General features: G+C 35.8%; 1 protein-coding gene across 3 annotated transcripts in view; it reads right to left on the minus strand.

Moving 5' to 3' along the window:
* Positions 1 to 19,341, minus strand: part of fam13b (family with sequence similarity 13 member B) — a 67,821-nt gene that overhangs the window by 21,371 nt on the left and 27,109 nt on the right. For all 3 annotated transcript variants that reach the window (XM_028459163.1, XM_028459162.1, XM_028459164.1), the window contains exons 7-8: positions 14,218 to 14,345; positions 4,351 to 4,395 (exon numbers count right to left, since the gene is read on the minus strand). In XM_028459163.1, the coding sequence (XP_028314964.1) occupies positions 4,351 to 4,395; positions 14,218 to 14,345 (173 nt within the window). The remainder of the gene's footprint in view (positions 1 to 4,350; positions 4,396 to 14,217; positions 14,346 to 19,341) is intronic.

The following is a 19,341-nucleotide window of genomic DNA, read 5'->3' on the forward strand; positions in this document are numbered from 1 at the left end:
GTGCATTTTTTCCCTCGAATTACATCAGAAGCAGATGCGTTAAAAAACCCCTGTGCTTATAATACAACTGGGAACAACACTATTGCATATTATTGACGAATCAACTTCAAAATAAATGCACAACATATTCTGAACTTTTGCCAGGGTTGGATTATGTAAACCAAGAATAACAGAATAATTCTGAAATCATCAATTTTAGGTCAAACAGTTCTAAATATTACCACAGTTAGGAGTTACCAACCCTTCACAGCCTCTCTTGTAAACTATGTTGGCTTAAATTAAGCTAATCAGAATAACAAGAAAAACGTGTAACAGCTCCAAACGTCAGAGAGCCAATAGCTTGCCAAAGTTTACTTAAATAATCAGGATAAGGATCCTGTGACCACGATTTATTTGTTTATTCAGCTCTTACTCCACACCAGGAAGGTTACCAAAACAATAAATCAGTAGAAAATAAGCCAAAGTAAGAGAGCGGGAACTTATGTCAGGTTGAAAGTCCAACCAATGCCCCAAAAACTAAATATGTTACAACACTGACAAACTAATTCAGAACACAAACACTGAAGCTGTACTGCACTTTTTTTTGGGTGATAAAACACAGTTAATGTTAAAGTACAAACTTCTTATCTCCTCTTTAATCGTGTTAAACGATTGGAATGTCTCTACGTGCGCTCCTTGGCTCAGTTATAGCATATCCAATAAGATTAGTGGATTATTCTACCATTTAATTACCAGCTTTGTTTTAAGGCAAAGGTCTGGCTCATGAAACACACTGTTTTCGGAAGCACAGCTGAGCCTCAACAATAATTCCACTGGTTAGCGTCAGTTGATGCACAGACAACAGCACAAATCAATTATAGTGGTGACTGGTGAGACTCGGGATTTTTACATTTCCACCAAGTCCCATCTACCTGAAAGTACAAATATTTCACTCTATGTCAGTGTTTCTCAAATGGGGGTACGCAATGGCACATTAGGGGGTACTGGAGAAAGAGAGAGGAAAATGAACACGATAAGTTAAAGCATAAATTATAATTGTTTAATTTCATTTACAAATGATAATCATTATAATGATGGAAATGGTGTTGTTGTTGTTTAGAACAGTGATTCCCAAATGGGGGTACGTGTACGGGGTAAGCGATGGCTCTACAGGGGGTACTGTAGAGCCATCGCTAGAGAGAGAGAGAGAGAGCGAGAGAGCGAGAGAGGAAAATTAACAAATCGGTCTTGCTACTATACCAGATGTGAGATGACTGGAAATGTTGAAAACTATAGAGGCCACTAAATCAGTGTTTTTTAACCTTGGGGTCGGGACCCAATGTATAGTCACCTCGAGTTTTTGAAGATTTTTAAAGTTTTTTTTTCATTTTTACTATTTTTAAAACACACAACCTTAAACAACTGTATTTCTATACTTTCCCTTTGCTAAACATAAATGTAGTTCAATTAAAAATTATAAATCTGAGCTCAAACATGATTAAAAATTAATTCTAGAAAAAAACTGTCTTTGGGGTGGCCAACAATTGTCGATATCAATATGGGTCACAATGCAAAAAAAAGTTAGGAACCACTGCACTAAATACTGTTTTTTTCCCACTTATGTACAAAGTTAGATTATTTAAAACGCATGTTGTTAAACTCCATCATGATGCTCTATAGTTATTTTTGTCATAATATTCTGAGTAAAATGTAGGTGAGGTCAGACAAAAGGGGTACATGGATTCAGAAATAAGAGAAAAAGGGTATTTAGACCAAAACAGTTTGAGAACCACTGCTCTATGTGGCCTTCCATTGCAAAAACAGGCCATGTTAATGTAAGAACCATATATATTTAGACACCATTAGTTACAGAAAGGCATTTGTATTCACCATTTAATGAGTTCTTATGAAGTCAGTACCCGGGTCTAGTTATCTAAGGATTATTAATGTTTGAACTGGAGGCAACGAGTGGAAAGCAGAAGTTCTTGGCCTATAAAAGGTAATGGAGCAGTCGCCTTCTGACCTCCTCTGTACCGACACGAGCTTGATCCACAGGTTCTACAGAAGCTTAATTTATCCCGTTCACATTGGTGTGGAAGAAAGTAATCCCTCCCTCAGTTCCTCTGTTTATCTTATAGCCTTATTCAATGGGAAAACACAGAGGTTTCTGCACAGACTCCTGAATAGAAACGGCTTTCTGATGTTATCTCTCCAACATTTAAAATGATTTCAAAAATATATTTACTGCATTTGACATTTAAACTCAACCTTTTGTGTTTGAACTTGACCTTATGTTTGCAAACTTGACGTTACAAGGAACTCATCTGAGTAACATCATCTATGTGATAATTCTAAAGACATTAAACATTAAGTCCACCAATCTGGGATTGTTTATTTTTTTATTCCATTTCATAATTCCAGCACGTTCTTTTTGTCTTTTTTTTTAACAATATCTTAAGGTTTCATTTATTCAGACAGCTGCCTTTCAGGAAATTTACTTTGATCTCCTGATGCAGAAGTCGAAGACACATCAAAGCGAACAGCAGACGCCTCTGAAGAAGACTGGCAGTTGACAGTCGAAACATGTCAGGAGATCAAAGTAAATTTCCTGAAAAACAGTTGTCTGCATAACCCATCATACTGCTCACACTACTTCACACCATTTACACTCCATATAGCAATACAAGCGACCAGTGCAAGACGAAACCTTGTCTGTAGTGGTAGCATTACAGAGCATGGAGGATGCCGCAAGATGTTTAATGTTAACCTAACCACTAGGAACGAGTGCATCATAGTGTCTTATGTTTTCCTGCAGTCTGTGCCTTCTACTCACCCTTCGCTCTCTTTTCTGTTTCAGGTGTCTTGATGCTGGAGCTGGCGGTTCCTGATCGATAGCTAACAGCTCAACTAGTCTGGGACACTCGGATGGACTGATCAATGGTTCGCGGCTCAACTAGTCGGGAACACTCGGATGGATTGATCAATGACTCGCAGCTCAACTCATCTGAAACACTCGGATGGACTGATCAAGGGTTCGCGACTCCACTAGTCTGGAACACTAGGATAGACTGATCAATGGTTTGCTGTTCAACTAGTCTGGAACACTCAGATGGACTAATCAATGACTCGCGGCTCAACTAGTCTGGGACACCCGGATGGACTCATCAATGGTTCACACTATACCACAGAAAATCTGATTTCCTTCCTTCTCCACATCATGAACAGAAGCAGCAGCAGAGGCCAGAGAGTCATGTGCTCGCAGAGTTCAGAAAATATACAAACCATGTCAAAAGCTGCAGTTTAGCTTCGTAATCAAAACACGTTGCAGGCGTTCCTGTTTCCTGTTTAATCTCTTCCACCTAACCTTGGTACTTATCATTGAAAAACACACTTTGAAATGCACTGCTTATTATATTTTCAAAAGTAAGTTTTTGCAACTAGAGTAGAAAGGCTCTGACAATTTATGTTGTCTATGTTTTCAGGTCAGGATGTTTCCAAAGGCATTTATTTACAACAGTTAGCAGCTAGATTGCACATTCTAGTCACACATTAAATGACTTATCAGATCATATCTTTCCGGTGGAGCTGCTTTCTCTCACAGCTCAATGTGTCCCAAAGTATTTCAACTTAAAGTGTGTGCACACATGCATTTATGAGCAATACGAGGGCTGGGGTCAATTACATTTTTCAGTTACATATACGTTTTACAATTACCCACGTTCAATTACAATTTAATTACAATTACACTGAGCAGCATTTTTTTTCAATTACAATAATTTTTTATCCTCAGAAAGTCAATTATAATTACGTTCTCACTTACTATAGTTCAATTACAAATAATCACAATTGCGGAGCCTGAAATAAATAACCTAATAAAAGTTAACTTTCCTCTTAGGTTAGCTTTCTGTTAGCATCTCTTATGATAACGGGTCCTAAATCAGCTGTAAAATACACTAAAAACAAATATCTATCATCTAATTTCTTTCCTATCTATTCTTAATCTTTGAAAATATAGGTATTAATATTTTTAGCGTGGGCATCTGAGCCTTTGCTGTGTAATTATATCCCTTGATTTAAATTTTTTTTTATGGTAAAATGTGGGAAAGCTTGATATCAAACACATTTTAATAACTTAACTACATATGTGTAGAACTGTACATAGAATTGTAACATCAAAATTATATTTGACAATTTTTTTTTTAGAATTTTCATGCAATTACAATTTCAAATTAAAATATCTCAACTCAATCAGTTATTTTAAAAATTACAATTATGTCATAATTGTAATTATCAATTACAATTGCTATAACACATGTGGAAAGTGGATAAAGTGGATGCATGTAATGTGTGGATATTTATGTATGGACTTACGCAGCAGAGTCCTCGGGCAGGATAGAAATGTTGGAGAGGTGGGAGCTGTGGAAGCAGAGAAAAAGAGTGAGAACTCGGTTAGAACATAATGTTCTGATTGGATCCCTTCCTGCACAGACTTTATGTCCTTGGAGGGCCCGAGTGTTGGAAGTGGTTGAGTCAAAACAGGGAAGAACACAACAATTATGTTACAAATAAAGACATTCTAGGACTAAATGTGAACTTGTGTTTGGAAGAAGGAAAAGGTGTGGCGCTGTGGATGCAGGCAACACTTCCTTTCAGACAAGAGAGAGTGGTTTTAAATCTGCACCTTAAGTTTTAGCAATCGCCTCTCTGGCTGAAAATATCTAAGTTGGTTAAATGTGCAATAGCGGCAAATTTGGAAATCTCGCAAAATAAATACAAGTAAATCCAAAACCTGCACTATTTGGAGGAGCAGTTGAACCTTTTAAAACAAGGATGTATGAACACTTCCAAACTGAGGCAACTGATTTGCCTCATACTTAACCATATTTTTTATTTTATTTCATATAGGAAAAATGATTCTTGTATATATCTGAATTCTATTTGTACATTTGTATTATTTTTTCTACTATAATGTGTGCACTTATATTTAATCCTTATTCAATTAACAGTATTTTACTTAGTTATGTACATTTTCTTTTTTCTTTCTTTGTTTAGTGTTTATTGTTTTCATTTGCAATATTTAATGAGCCTCTGTGACTAAAATAATTTCCCCCTGGGATACATACAGTACTTCTGATTCTGTGTCAGACTTTGGTGGTTTTTCTTCTGATTCATGTGCAGTGGTTTTTGGTGTTTTTAGTTTAAGTTGGATTTATTAAAGATGAAACAAAAATAACCCCCAAAAAACACATTTCTAATATTCAATACATAAACCGTATTACAGAATTAAAGAGAGGAGAGTATACTGAGGAGCAGTAATGATCCAAACTGTGAGAGCACTTTCACATCTGTCTAAACCAGTTTTTTTCAACCTCAGGGTCATGACCCCATGTGCGGTTGCCTGAAATTGAAATGAGGTCACATGAAAAAAAAAAAATAAAAAAATACATTATTAAAATTTCAAAACATGTTCAAGAAAATGCAGTATAAATAAAAGAGGAAGTAAATAAATATATAAAATATAGTATGAACATATCTGAACTGGCACATCTTGTCACTTTGTAAAAAATATAAATTAGCCAGGATTAGTGCACACACGATAAAAAACATGATAAAAAAATATATTTTCAAGAAATTTGTGATATCAAAATGGGGCCACGATCCAAAAAAGGTTGGAAACCACTGGTCCAACCTAATGCAACTATTTCACACACAAAAAATCAGCTTCACATAATGAATGCTAAAGAAAGCTGCTGTAAAATACATTTGTAAGGCTTCAGTTACATTTTCATAACTGTGAACAAGTTGTGTTGTGTGCAAGTTAAAACATTATTTTTATTTTTTTTTATTTTAACATTGTTTTCTCTATCTGATTTGCTTATTCAGCAAAAAAATAGTTCAAAGTTTTGCATTATTTGCCCCATTTCTAATGCTTTACAAGTTTAAATACTGACAATAACTTTCAAATCACTTCATCACTGCATACCTTCCATTGTTCACATTGAAGTCAATCTTAGTGAGTGCAGGTTTAACTGGTTCACAGCGTGTGCATCCATTGTATTTAGGACTTGGTGAACAAAGAGAATTCATGCATATAGATATGAAGATTCATCCACCCATAGTGTGCCATACATCTTTCCCTTTTGCCATGCAGGTTAAATCAATAAAAATAACTGGAAAGTTTATCATCTGAGTCACACCACTCTGGGAACATTTGTATTTTCGACTCTAGGGCTTTGTGAGATGCGGCTGATAACACAGAAGGTGGCTTTGGTGTTCCACTATAGGCGTGTGTGTGTGTCTGTTTACTGAAGAGGATCGTGATACTGGTTTCACAAACACCTTCACTGACAGGCATGTCAGGACACAAGATTTATGTAAGACTCCCACATGAGCACACACACACCGCAATTCTTTTGCACTACAGTGTGTGTGTATATATACAGTATGTGTGTTTGTGTCTCATATATGCTGTTTGTACTTTCCAGGCAGTGAAACCCCACAAAACAACAGCTGAGGTTATGCAAGCTTTCTTCTCCTCCCCTCACACTCACACACTTCTACGCCACTGCAGGAATCTTATATCGGATCGATAAAGCTGAATTATTAATTGCACATAGAAGATAATAATCCCCATTTTTCCTTTAGCTGCAAATATCAAGGTGGTCTTGTTTCACGTTTTCTTAAAATTTATCTGATGAGCATCCTTCAACTCTCATCGAGTTCAGTGATAGCCATCTGTCATTCCATTCCCTGTTACTGTAACCTTGGTTGTGCTTGTGTGAAGGGAAGGTGATGATTAAACACTAAGCCTCCCAGAAGGTTGACCAAAAAAAAAAAAAAGACTCCAGTTTCGTAATGAGAGGGATTGTGAAACGAAATGGAAAATATCATTAGTTTGCTCTTTTGATTTCAATGAATGACATCTATTGTAAAAAGTCACAACCTGCTTTGCAGTTTCTCAGCACTGAGCTTTATTTAAAAGATTTGATATTTAAATAATTCCCGTCATTTCGTGCAGAGTCCCAGAGCAGCCAATGGCCCTTTGACACACTGATACAATCTGACAGCGCGCTCTCCTGCTAAGTTGCACCCTCAGGGGCCGCAATGGGTGATTGCCACTAACAATAGATTCTTGATGAGGCCTTTAGGTTGGTTACATAATCACCTTGGGCCCAGATTCCAAAGATGATATCTTATCTTGAATCATAATATAATAATAATTTTGTCTTTCTAAAAAAAAAAAAAAAAAAAAAAAAAAAAAAACTTGTTATAGTTTCATTTATTCAGACAACTTTTTCAGGAAACATACTTTGAAATTTACTTTGATCCCCTGCATTTTTTAATGTAAGCTTTACGTGTTCTGTTCTAAGGAAAGCGTCTCCCGATCGCTTTCAGGTATCCATATGAGTTCTTTCCCTATTCCCCGTCGCCCGAGGGTCCTAGGAAAAGAGAGTCCCAGGTGTAGTAGGGAGGTTTAGCCAAAAAAATAGACGTTTGACTTAAACTCATGATGCAAAGGTCCCCTTTGGTGTGGAAGTACATTAGGGTCATACAAATACATTTATCCTAAGACACAAGTGAGATCACATTGTATAGGAAATAGATGCGTTTTTTCCAAAAATGACCGCCAATTTGCTGGAAATACTCTAGAGCCTATATCTTTGCTTCCATTATAGCTGTAATGACAAATTTGGTGTCAAAATTGTGTGGGAGAGTAAAAATGTTCCCTTATCCCTGTTGATGTTAAAGCTCAGCTTCCTGATCTCGATGGCTTTAAGGAAACATCAAAGCAATCAGTAGATGCCTCTGAGGAAGACTGACCATTGGCAGTCAAATCATGTCAGGAGATCAAAGTAATATTTCTAAGTGAATTTCCTGAAAAAGGTGTCCGAATAAATGAAACCTTTACATAGCATAGAATGGTTGAACTTTTTTTTCTCCATGCTGTATGGTCTATCTTTGCTTAACATCTTTTGATGTAATCCTGCTAACAAAGAGACAAACAAATTAATAAACACCGGTGAGAATATTACTTCCTTGGCGATGAGGTACCTCGTAATAATCAACAATAAAAAAAACAAATCAACAATCATTAATAATTAACAATGGTTTGTTATCCAATTGAAACTTCAATATTCGAATCGAGTCAGTCAACTGGACTGATTAACACTGATAGTGGGATCAGTTCTGTAAATCACTGAGTATGAACCACTGTATTAAAATACATAGACTGGTCTGTTTTTCTTTTTTTTTGGACCAATAACAACACCCTATCTTCAGAAATTGACAATGTTAAGACTGTACCTCTCGATCTTAGCAGCAGTTAGCAAATGATTGCTGAGTTTGTAAAGTTGTGCCAAGTATGTGGATTAGATTAGCTTCTCCAGAGATAAGATGATAACATCTTAAGGAGTCATAGCATTCGTTATTCTATTTGTCTGCTAGTAACACTGCACACTGTCCCCAATGACCTCAACAAATAATATTTTGCATATTTATTTTAATTGTAGAATCAATATTTTCAACATTTTTTACTAAAGTGATCCTAAACTTCAACAGATCAAGTCAAAGTTTATCTTTTATTTAACAAAGTTCTTCTTTTAAATTATAAATTATATCATATTTATTAGGTTTGTTTGGACCCTTTGACCTGGAACTGAATCGTGCACCCCGATCTAGATCATCTTCCAGCAGTTGGATTTCACCAACATGAAGGAATCTTTGGGGGACTGACTTTTCTGATTAGTACCATGGAAATGGATACCACATGTCCACCATTACAACTGTACACAGAGTAGTGTTGATGAAGAAATTATTACTCACAAATAAACCTTGATTTTGTAAAGGTGTTTACTTTAAACCAAAAATAGGTGCAGAAAACTATATTTCCATTGCACAAACTAAATGCACAGTTGGGGAGGTTGATAATCAGGTCAGTTTGTGTTATTGCCAAGTTTTACAACCCAACATACATGATGTAGGGCATGAGTATCGATTTCAGCAAACTAAACTGTGCCTTGTTTCATATATCACATGTGTCAGCTGATGAGGGAAAGTCGCAGCAATATTCTATCTGTATAGAATCTACAAGTAGGACAAGGGCTAAAACAGGGACACACATACATGAAGGGAATCCACTTAAAAAACACACAACTGCTAATTCAAGTGGGAAAGAGTTATTTTGAGTGAGTCAGGTAAAGGCGTGCTGATCCGACAAAGGTGTTTTGTTTCAAGCCAACCTGACTTCAATAAGCTAGGTAAAATCAACACTACTCGTGCACATACACAAACACAAATATTTGTCCATGTCTTTGGTTGTTGAGCTCTTTAGAGCCCAGGAACAAATTTATTGTCAAAAGTCTTGCGGCTGAATATGGGTGCACGAAAAAATCGATTTGGCAATATATAGTGATATTTCAACCCTATAATTATCTTATCGATCCAAAAAATGTCTAATTTTTTTTTTTTTTAAATAATGTAGAAGGGACTCAGGTGCTTTAATGCGACACATATCAATATCTCTGATTATACATCCATTTATCACAGCCTGGTGCTCTCGCACACACAGTTCACAGACATGCCTGGACACATATCACCCCGGACCTCATCAAGACCCCCCCAATATATTACAAAAGTATTCATTTAGTTAGAATGAAGCTCTCCATAAACTTTTTGGTCATTCATGTCTTACACAATCCAGCTATTCAAACTCATGTTCATTCATCCGTTTATCAAATAAATTCCACAATTATGTAACCATGATGTTTACCTCTGCAGCAGAATGTCACAGGGCATTCTCATTCTCACAGCTTTGTCTCTCCTGCGGTCTTCAAACCTTTGTCTTGGTGCCAGTCTTAGATCTCTTGTATAGTTTTTCTTTCTTTTCTGCTGTTGTGTATCTTCTTCCTCTTCAGTTCAGTGCAGCTACACTGCTCCCTGCTTTTTTCAAATGTCCTGCTAAAAATGACTTTAATCCAAATCTATAATAAAAAAAACTGTGCAAAAATTGTCCAGAATCCAGATGTGTAGATTTATCCCAGTTGAGCGCTTTGTGGTGTGAGCGTGAGTACAAGCAGGTCTAGCAGAGGGGCCAGGGTATCCTCAGGGTGCATAGTGTGATGTCCCCTGAACCGATGTCTGCAGGTGTGTGTGCGTGAGTGTGTGTGTGTGTATGAGTGAGGTCGTCTCACTCGGCACTCCAGCAGAAAGTGCTGCAGTAAACATCCAGAGTTCGCTCAAATATAAGAGCTCCTGATGTAACAAGGCAACAACCTCGGGATAGACCAATGGGACAGGAGGGACTGACTCAGGAAACCAATCGTAGGGAGCCAATAGATTGTATGGGACAGTCTTAAGGCAGAAAGGGGGAGGAGCTTTTTTTTCCTCTGTGCTACACTGCTTTGTAATGGCTATGATCAGACTGCTGAGAAAGCTGAGTAATGACACACACACACACGCGCACACGCACACACACACACACCTATAAAACAACACAAATACAAAAACCAAAAACCATTAAGAAAAATCTTTGTTGGACAGGCAATTTTTGATAAATTTACATTTTCCTATGTTGTTTATACAATAAAACAAATAATAATGCTACTTTTTTTTTTTTTTTTTAAATGTGAAAATAATTGCAATCATAAAATCATACCTATGTGTTAAAATGTAAGACTTTTGAAACACTGATTTAAGAAATTTTAATGACATTAAAGCCTTATTTCTAGACTCAGGAATTGAATGCCTTTTAAGACTTTTTAAGGACCCGCGGGAACCCTGATTAAGAATATTATTTATTATTTGTGGCTTTTTAGCAACAATTTTATGGTTTATGGTCTAATATGTTAACTTATTAACATGGTTACCTTTTATGTCGCTGCATTAATTTGATTATCTAAAGGTGACTGATGTGATAAACTGGCAATAGAAATTGGGTAATAATGTTATATTGGGTCATAATGTTATACTGCTATATATGGTAAATGGTAAATGGACTTGATTTTATATAGCGCTTTATCACCACACTGAAGCAGTCTCAAAGCGCTTTACATATCAGCTCATTCACCCATTCACTTTCACATTCACACACCAGTGGGACAGGACTGCCATGCAAGGCGCTAGTCGACCACTGGGAGCAACTTTGGGTTCAGTGTCTTGCCCAAGGACACTTCGACACATAGTCAGGTACTGGGATCGAACCCCCAACCTCTCGATCAGAAGACGACCCACTACCACCTGAGCCACGGTCAGGTGGTAGTCAGGTGGTAGGTATATATATTCACATCTTAAATGGTTAATATGTAAAACTATTTCTTATTTTCTTGTCTTAAGGGAAAAACAAAGCTATCTAAACTTGCAAACTTTTTATAAATGAGGACTAGTAGGACCAAATTTTACAACGCTTTGTTAATAAATCACTGATAGAACTTTAATCTGCTAAGCCGAACAACTTCGACTTGAACTTTATCTTGTTTGACTAAACCAAATCAATAACAGCTAAACATGTGGCTGTTAGGAGGCTTTCACTAGTACAATCAGACTAAAATGTCATTCTGCAGTGACTTTTGGAACACGTCGTGTGTTCCTAAAAGGCCAGGGAGATTGGCGTGTCAGAACTGTAGGTGAGAAGTGATAGAGCAAGCTGACAAGTAGCGTTATCTAGGTCAGTTAGTGTATCACGTTACACAGTGTGCCGAGTGCCAGTACTCTGGCCTTGATTTATTCCACAAGTTAAGAATGAGGGTAGACTGCATTTATAATTGTAAATGATGATTAATTGAAATTATGGTGTAATTATATATGTAATTTGAAGAATCTGTTGCTGTCATAATCGTAATCGTAATTAATTTGTAATACAGTTCAGATAATTAACTTGGTGAATTGAAATTTAAACATTGTTAACTAACAGCTTGTAAGTTATCTATTGGCCATCTTTAAGACAGTTATAAATCCATAACAAACTGTTAGTTACTGAGTTATAAATTGCATTAATATTTACTAACAGTTTATTAATGATCTATTAACTACTTATAACGGATAGTTTTTATAAAGTTTTTTTTACATTTAAATTGAAGTTTCTTACCAGTTTTTGCGCCAACAAAAATGAGTCAACACGCTTTTTTTTTTTTTTGCAAATTAGACACTGTTGACTTTTCCATTAGTAAATATAGCCAACAGGGGATTGATGTTTAATCCTTAAAGTAGGGATGTAACTCAACTTCCGATACGATTCGATTCACAATACTGGGTTCACGATACGATTCTCTCACGATTTATTTTACAAAATGGGACTGTAGAAAAAATAATGACTGAAAAAAATTCCTATATTTTTTTGGTTAAAAAACTATACTGTTTTCCTTTTATTTTTCATTGTCAAAAGAATCCCTTGATGAACTATTCAAAACAATGCAATTTAACTAAAAATAAATCTTGAATGAAATAAATAAAGGAATAATACAAATGAAGAAGAAGCCTATTAATGTAAATTCTGGTTCTATAGTAAACAATGCAAAAGTGCATAATAGTTCTTTTTAAAAGTGCAACTGAAAATGTATTTTGTGCCTTAACAATTGGACTTAAAAAAAAAAAGAAATCATTTCACTGTATTAAGGTCAGATATTTGTTTGGACCAGAAGAGAGCGCTGGTAACCCAGTGGTCGGTTGGCATGCAGATATCTTGCAGTGAAGAAGAGATGCTATGCTAGCAGACAGAGCTCATAGAAAAATGTGACTTTTACAGATATTCACGTAATATTACAGATATTTTTTGGTGCTTCATGAACATGTTTAAAAGTAGAAGGTGGCCAGAAAGAAAGTATTAGCAGATTCCGCCCGCCGCCAACACTTCTGGATAAAAAAGTATTGCGATTCAATTTTCACAATATCGATATGAATCGCGATACCTATGAATCGATTTTTAACTGCCTTACGATTAATCATTACATCCCTACCTTGAAGTAATATATATTTTAAATGTCTGACACATGCATGCACACAGGATAACAACTTGCATATCTAAATCCGACTGAAGATAAAGCTTTGATGTACTTTAGATTTTCTAATGTTCCTTTGATCTGCTGATCCCCTCGTGTTTTTCACAATTATAGATGCAATAAATAGAGGTTTTTTTCCTCTTCAATTGAAGGGTATAAGCTGATAACTAAACAAATGTTACTTTTTTTCCCTCAATGACGAACACATTTATTATTTAACAAAGTTACTATTTTAAAAAAAAAACATCACTTGCACCAAGTATTAATCTCTTCTCTGCTTTTATTTGTATACTTAGCAGAACAACGTGCTGAAATAATACATTTTAAATTGGAAAAGGTCCAGTTAGTGTCACTGATGGATGGACTGCACAATATACATATACAATTATATATTTAAATATAACATAAAATGATATAATATAAAACAATATATTCTATAAAACAAAACAAGACTTCAAAGAATATAGTTCAATTGTAGTTCTTATATCATTATATATATTTATTTTTAAACTGACTTTTATCCCTCCCACGTTGTGCATTACGTATGCAAAATATGAAAGATGATTTTAAATAAAATAATAATAATAGCAATAACAATGAGGTGCATTACAATAGGGTCCTACGCACCATTGTGCTCGGGCCCTAATTACATCGCAATTGTAATTAGTTATCAACTAATTAAAATTGACCGTTTCATATAAGCTACAATAAAATAAACAAAAAGCATATTAGGGCTGTGATTTATCCTTGATTCACATTTAACATGGAGTGGAGTCTCACCCAGTTTACACAGTGTGCCATCCCAAAGAGAACATATGAATAAAGTGGAGAATCACTACAATAATATACTGTATATAGGTGATATCAATTTCATTTTCCTTGTCGACATGTAAATTATTTTCTACGTTTGGATTTATTGTGAAAGCAAAAACCGCATCTCCTTTAAACCACTGCAGTAAACGTATTCTTTCAACAAGCCTTGAAATAAATTCTCCAAATCAGAATTTTCTAAAAGTTTGGCTTCTCCAATAAAGACTAACAATACAAAAAAACAAAACAAAAGACCAAATGAGAACTGAGATGTCACCAAACCTAATTTTCTCTAATCGGATGCAGACAAACCTGTGATAAAACTCCCCTGTAAGCCAAATAAAGGTAATGTCATTTAAATTGAATCAGACACTACAATGACGCGCACACACACTCGGTCTAATCCAATAATGACAACGTAGTTTTATGGTCTCACCTTTCTGCCGGGCAGTCGTCGGTCTGTGTGTGTTGTGGTGAGTCGGAGGCGGCGGGACACTCATCGCAGTCTTGAGGCAGCTCCTCACATTCGGCCTCGCACTTATCGTCATCCAAAAGCTCTGTGATCTGCACACAGAAAAAAAGGAACAAGATTAGACGTTTGAAGCATTTACAGAGAAAAAACAACACTGGTTTCAAATAAAAACACACCTTTAAAATAAATGCAAAAAAAAATTAAAGACATTTGCTCTGGACAAGATATCACTAATTTAATTACTTTAGTAGAAAACGCATAAACAAAATCGGTTTAAGAAAAACAAACAAACTAGATGAGTTTTTGGATCATATAGGACAGATTGAACTTTAAAATGTGGTCTAAATGAAACAGAAATCGATCATGTATAAGCTGCGTCTAAAAGCCGATTTAAAAACAAAATGGTCCATATTTGGCTCCTGAACTAAAATGAGTTTGACACCCCCAGACATGTTTTAAACTTGTTGAATTATTCAAGTCTGCAAATACGGTGCCTCTTTTGTTTAGTTTCCAGGTAATGTATGACTAAAGCTGAACAGAACATTTTGCAAATACATTGTAAGCTTAACTCAAACAAAACTGAAAAAAAACCCAAAACAAACCTGGAGATAATTCGTCTTTGAATCAGAATCAAATCTTATGAAGGCATTTTCTGCTGGTTGTACTCTGTTTTTTTTTTGGCTTTAATTTGCCTCCTTTCCTCTGAGCAGCAACCCCATCTGCTTTGGTCACTATACAGTTGCTATGGGAACTCTGCTCTTCATAAAGCTCTGATTGGCTGTTGAGGAATTTTTGCATCATCACGTGTGCAGATCTGAGAGGATGACTCATAGCCCAGTTTGTGTGTGTGTGTGTGTGTGTGTGTGTTATATTCTTAGAAATACTGAAGCTAGATTAAAAAACTCTACCTTGGGCTACAGGTGTTCCTACAAATGTCATAGACCACAAGTGTCAAACTCAAGGCCAAATCCAGCCCTTTAGAGCATCCAATTCGGCCCGTAGAAGAAAGTAAAAATGACAGAAAACATGAATTATTGTGTAAATTACCAAAAAATGCAGTTGTAGATATCTCAAATTAACCAATTTTATAAAACTACAATATTTTTAGGGGCTTGCATTTTCCTTTGTTTTTTTTCACATTTCACGTAATTTTTATTGCAAATTGTGGAAAGAACTCTGAAGTTATCCACACATCTTACAATTTCTCACAAGCAATTCCACACAAAAAAATTGGGAATAAAATCAATAATTTTTAAGTGAACTAATATTGAAAATTAAGGCACAACTAGAGCTGCACAATTATTTAAATTTTAATCGTGATCACAATTTCGGTTATCACGATTAAATTAACCTGACCGTCGGCAATATTTACATTTAAAATACAGGCTCTGCACTCTGTCATAGTGTATTTATTTAGTTAGCCTTTGGTACATTTTAAATTATCTGGTAATTTAAAATGTATACATTTTTTCTAGTATAATTCCATTTTAAAGCTAATGTTGCACTGTAATCTGTAAACATATTGTTCGTTCAAAAATAGTGTAATAACAACACAGATTTTTACCAAACATGATAAATAATTGTGATTATAATCGTAATTACAATATTGATCAAGATAATCGTGATAATCATTTTGGCCATAATCGTGCAGGTACAACAATGTTAACATTTAAACTTTTTCCCCACCTAAAATCTGCGGGCCACTTGAGTTTAAAATTGGTCCATATTTGGCCCCTGAACTAAAAGCAGTTTGACATCCCTGTCATAAACTGAACATTGAATATGATGAAGGTTTTGCTGAGCATGATTTTTTCGAAGGCCTTTGTGGTGACGTAATAACATGAGAGGATAAGGGTGGCTAAATCCCTGTAAGCATGACCTTGCATGGTCATTCCACATGGATGGAAATATCATCCCTTTATTTAGGAGCATGGAACATTTTAATCATGTTAACTCTCAAATCACGGATTAAAGAAAGAAGCTGCTGCCTGTATTCAGAAGGCTTTTTAGGTATCAAGTATCAGTGTCGTCATGCTTTGGCGGCGCACAATTGGATTTCTGTGTGGTAAATGTCTGACTGTGTGGGTGTGTGAGTGTGGGTGTGTAAATACAGGCTGGAAAACACCCGTGAACAAAGGGGTTATGAAGTCGTCAAGCAGTTTCTGAACAGAAAAGGAGAGGACATCATTAGATGTCCAGCTGAACTGTTCGTGAGCCAAAACAAAGACTTACTGGATTTATACGTAATTAGCAAAAAAACGTGCATGCATTGGCATTCAAATGTGAAATATTAGCCATGCTTCACTTTGCTGCATTTCCATTAGGGGTGGGAAAAATAATTAATGCATCGTCATTCAGACATATTAATCGATAATCGATTCATACATTGCCAGTGATTGGTTTTTTTTTTTCTTTTTTTTTTTTTTAAATGGAAGTTACAAGAAATACTGCAAAACAGAGACAGGCAACTTTTATCAGAGTGGGCCCACAAAAATGTGATTGTCTGATCCAAGGGCCACATTATCAACATTCATGTTAGCATTTCGCATAAAGACCAATCTCATCATTATCACAGGAAAGAACAAATATTTTTGTCTTTGTAATCCTTTTGTGTGGGTTTTCTTGGTGTTTTTAAGTCTTTAGACATTTTGTGGGTTTTTGAACACATTTTGTTTATTTTCTTTTTTGTGGCCTTTTTGTGGGTTTGTCAAGTTATATTTTTGTGTCATTGTCATTTTGAGTATTTTAGTTGAAATTTTGTGCATTTTACTGTCATTTTCTATGTTTCTGTCAGGAGAGCAACGTGACTTTCCTCAGGAACAGTTGGCTGAATAAATGAAACCTTACCAAATAAGAATCTTTATTATAATAAAAATTGCTGTTGTTTTGAGTAACTTTATGTTTAATTTTTAGTATAATATTTTAATTACAAAAAAATACATTGACGTTCACAAGTGCATCCTCTTGACCTTTTTGTTCAGGCACTGTCTGCAACAAATTGTATTAGAGAATAAAAGCCCTGTGGCCTAGTGTTCCTGCAGTGGGTGGGCTGGGCGATCAAGCACTAGTTCTTTCCTCTATGCAGCTGATTTGGAGATTCGTTTCCCCTCTCTAACTACTTCTAACAGCGGGCAAGGAATAGAACTCAGGAATGTGACTTAAATAACCCTAACCTTATATAACTCCATGTTCCATGTTTAATAGGCTATGTTAAAAAGCTTATCACTGGTGACAGATGCCATTACGTATATTACATATGCTCCAAGCTTTGTTCTGCTACTTAACATTGTGACAGTCCAGCAAGTTTTTTATTCATTCAAATACTTTTAATCAACAGCCAAATTTGATGTTGTAGGTTTAAAAAGTAGCCTGAAACTGACTCCGGTTTCCCGTGACTGAACTGATAAGAAACAAGTTATGTAACATTGAAAAAAAAAAAGAGCCAAAAGTCTGGGATCATGTTTTGTCCTAATAAAGAACCTGCAGTGGTTCTTAAAACAAAAAAAACCTTCATAATTTGGGATTTAAGTTCACTTAACAAAGAGCTCTAAACAAAAGCAAAAATAACTCCGATAGTGCTTTTACTGCTGCTGAATCTTGTTTATTTTATATCTGATAATGAGTTACATAAAGCTATGGTTGCTAAATATCTCTCCAATTTCCTATAATTAAACCAGATCAAGCTTGATGATTTAATCATTCAGAATATTACATTACTGTCAATAGTTACATTACCATCTAATGGGACCACCTTTGTCTTGTGAACACGTGAAAAATTGCGTTCCACAAGACGGGACGATGAATAGTGATGTTAGTTTAATGCTAACATTTATTTCACATGACGTGTGATATGTTAGCTTTTATCCTTCCATACAAGTGTTAAATCTGACCATAAACAAATCAGTGGCTCTTTGTGGTTTGATGACAGCAAGCCATGAACTTTTACCTTAATCTCTTCTTTCTTTTATGAAGTTGTTAGCATTAGCCCAGTTTTATGTGTCAGTGCCAGGGTAAGCTTAGCTTAACATGCTTTAATCTAGTTTCCAGCTCATAATTGTTGCTAGCCGATTCATCTCTGTCAACGTGTTTGTGGGAACTTTGGGTGAATCTGGCGGAGGAACTTGGACTGGTTTACTTTTTTGGATGGTTGTCTGGTCTTAACCAAGTAGCGGTCCATGATGTACCACTGCACGTAGCTTCAGGTAGCCGTGACGAGCACCGCCATGTGTGTGCGGAAGGGGCGGCGGCGCACACCGCGGAGGCTCTGCAGCAGAGCTCCCGTGAACAGCAAAAAACTTGAGGGCAATTTTCACCTGGGGAACAAGGTTTTTCGTGGGACAAATGGCCATTGGCCCTCACTAATCACTAATTTCCGACATGGGAATTTATTATTTCTATCGTGGGATGACATGGTGAGAATGTTCTTGATGGTATATCGTAAATGATAACATTCTTTTATATATATATATATATATATATATATATATATATATATATATATATATATATATATATATATATATATATATATATATATATATATATGTATTATTCAGCTGACAGATACTTGTGAGGCATTGTAAAACTCAGGCAGCTACATGTAACTAAACATTGTTGTATCTACCCTCCGTTTGTGTTTGATCACATCAAGCTGTAGGTGTGAGCAGCTTGGTTACATCACTGCCTCACCACCTCTCCCTCCCTTCCTCTGAGCTCTCTTATTTCCTCTTGGCTCCCTTGACATTGTGCACCATCTTCCAGACTCCCCTTTTATTTCTTCGCTCCCCCTCCCTCTACAAACCACCCACTTTTTTTTTTTTTTTTTTTGCCCGTGCTCTTACATAAGAAACAAGCGGCGGCATACAGAAGATATGCCATCAGAGATTTCTCTAACTGCCTACTTATTCAGCTCTTCGCTCATTTCTCCACATAGTGATGTAACATTTTAAAAATCTCAAATTTCAAACAGAGTGATGAAAGAAAGAGGCACAAAGAAAATCTATGTGATATTGCCATTTGAGCTCGTTTTGAATTGAAACCAGATACTACAAAATTTGAGGGTTAACTTTGAAAGAAAAAAAAGGAGTT

The sequence above is a fragment of the Gouania willdenowi genome, chromosome 10, assembly GCF_900634775.1.
Source record: "Gouania willdenowi chromosome 10, fGouWil2.1, whole genome shotgun sequence".
In the NCBI taxonomy this organism is placed as follows: domain Eukaryota; kingdom Metazoa; phylum Chordata; class Actinopteri; order Blenniiformes; family Gobiesocidae; genus Gouania; species Gouania willdenowi.